The sequence below is a fragment of the Mesitornis unicolor genome, unplaced genomic scaffold (assembly GCF_000695765.1).
Source record: "Mesitornis unicolor isolate BGI_N332 unplaced genomic scaffold, ASM69576v1 scaffold14483, whole genome shotgun sequence".
Taxonomy (NCBI): Eukaryota; Metazoa; Chordata; class Aves; order Mesitornithiformes; family Mesitornithidae; genus Mesitornis; species Mesitornis unicolor.
In genome coordinates, this window is record NW_010174059.1 from 8,883 (window position 1) to 11,027 (window position 2,145).

Sequence of the window (2,145 nt, forward strand, 5' to 3'; positions counted from 1 at the left end):
AGGCCACCAGCTGAACGGCCCCGGCGACTCCAGCAGCCGGCCGCAAAGGTTCCGCACACAGGAGTTCCGCCTCGCCGTGCTCCATACCCGCGGGAGCGGCCCGGCCCTTGAGTCAAAAGCATTCCTACCTCCCAGCTCGTGCTTGTGCCGCAGGACCGCCTCCTCCGCAAGCAGGATATGGTGGAGTCAGGCACTGATGGCTGCTGCTCCCTCCCCTTGGAAGAGCTGCTCTAGATTGGGACGTTCAGCAGCACTGAAAAAAACGGCTCTAAATATTAGCTACAGTCAGCTACAGTCGTCTTACTTGGCAGTTTTACCTTTCTGACCTACATACAAGGGTTATTTTGGAACTACACATTTCCAGCTGATTCTGTGAGAAAAATGCCCGATGTTATCTGGCATCTCCAAGCTCCCAGCTCACCAGGCACAGTCACATGCCCAGACAATTGGCGAGCACTGTGCAGCATCCAAGCATTACTTTACATCACGTAATTTCCTTGAAGTTTATTTTATAAAGTCAAATTAAGCACTACAACCACAGACCTGGACTGCCCCCTGGGCTGCACTCACCCTACCTGCACCCATTCCAGGCCATCTGGACCCCTGGAACCAAAACTGTAACCAACCTTCTAACTTTGCTCTTGCTATTGCCTCTGCTGTTCCTTTGCTCCTTTCATATTTCCTTCTGACAAAAAAAAAAAGAGATGTCTTTTCAGTGCACAGAAAACAAAGCCCTGCTATACAACTTCTGTGTGTCCTCTCATTGGCACTTTGCACCCTCAAAAAGAATTTGTGTGGAGCAGGGCCCAGCCAGCAGAGGCACAAGTATGAGTTGTACCTATGCTTCTCTGATCCTCACAGATACACGTGACATTTCACAACCTGGGCTGGAAGCAGAAAGTTTCATATATTGTGACTTTTAAATACCCATTTTGACAACTAATTTTGATCTGCATTTTTAATTATTCAGATATTACCAAATTTGAAATGGCATGAGCTGTTTATCTATTTAGGATGTGTCAAAGCAACTTGCAACGTCCTATGCCCCCTGACACAAGGGGAATGCAGCACCAGAATGTTGCATAGAGAGCTGAATTTTTGAGTATCAAAGAAAGCAGCTTGTAAATGACAATAACTGGGTCTTCAAAACAGGGACCAAGTGTTGGGGATGTTTTCACAGAAAGCAACATCGTAAGACTAGGAGAACATAAATTTTGTCCAGCCAAACACTTGGTCCTGGGAACCATCGGGGAGGATTAACTGCAGGACTCCTAAATCAATTTCTTTGCATTCCCTAATGACCATATCCTTGAGAAGAAGTTACAAGACTAGTAAGAGTCCAATAATCCAGACCAAAGAGGTGCCAAATGTTGGACCGTTGCCTAATGAGGATGAAGTCAGCAAAAACTGTGAAAACTTTGCTAAAGGTGCAGCAGGGAGAGACCGTGATCACCGACTCAAGGACCACCGACCCAAAAGAAAGAGAACACTGTGCATGCGGACTCATTAGCATGCAAAGCGTCAAATTAACAGGCCAATAGAAAGTAGATTAAGTAATTTTGTACCAATTAATGTAGTTTTAGGTGGGGTTTAGCTAATCATGTATTAGCATAAATACGGTGTAGTTTTTACAGGTGGTGTAGTTGATTTGTGGAAATCCACCGAGCACCCAGCCTTGCACAACTCTGAAATAAACAATGTCTCCTCTCTAAAGAGAGTTTGTGTGTTTCAGGAGTTCTTTCAGTTTCGGTAACAAGACGACAGCATGCTCGTTGTCCCGAGTCTCTTTCGCACAATGCTTTAGTCAGAAAACCTTCTCTACAGCCGTCCTTTGCTATAGCCGGTCTCCTTCGCACTTTCTTTTTCCAATACAGTGCCCAGAGCTGCCCTGCAGAGGTAGGCAACATGCAGCAGCGCAGCCGCAGCTCTCTGTCGGGCGGAGCTTTCACCTCCTGGGAAAAAAAAAAACCCCCCCCCGCCCGGGCGAGAGCCCTCGCCGTGACAGAGCCATTGGCACTGCCAGTGCCTCGTACCAAGATGCTCCGGTGGCGCCGGTACTACAAAACACAGCCCCGGGCTATCAGAGTTCCGAAGGGCTCCCGGCTGGGGCGCACCTTTCGCCCGGGGCAGCCAGGGGACGGCTCG

General features: G+C 48.3%; 1 protein-coding gene across 1 annotated transcript in view; it reads right to left on the reverse strand.

Annotated features, from left to right (window-relative positions):
• The window catches only part of MPHOSPH10 (M-phase phosphoprotein 10 (U3 small nucleolar ribonucleoprotein)), an 8,253-nt gene extending 8,168 nt beyond the window's left edge, over nt 1-85 (reverse strand). The window contains exon 1 of the mRNA XM_010180926.1: nt 12-85. Within this exon, the coding sequence (XP_010179228.1) occupies nt 12-85 (74 nt within the window). The remainder of the gene's footprint in view (nt 1-11) is intronic.
• Nucleotides 86-2,145: the final 2,060 nt, after the last annotated feature.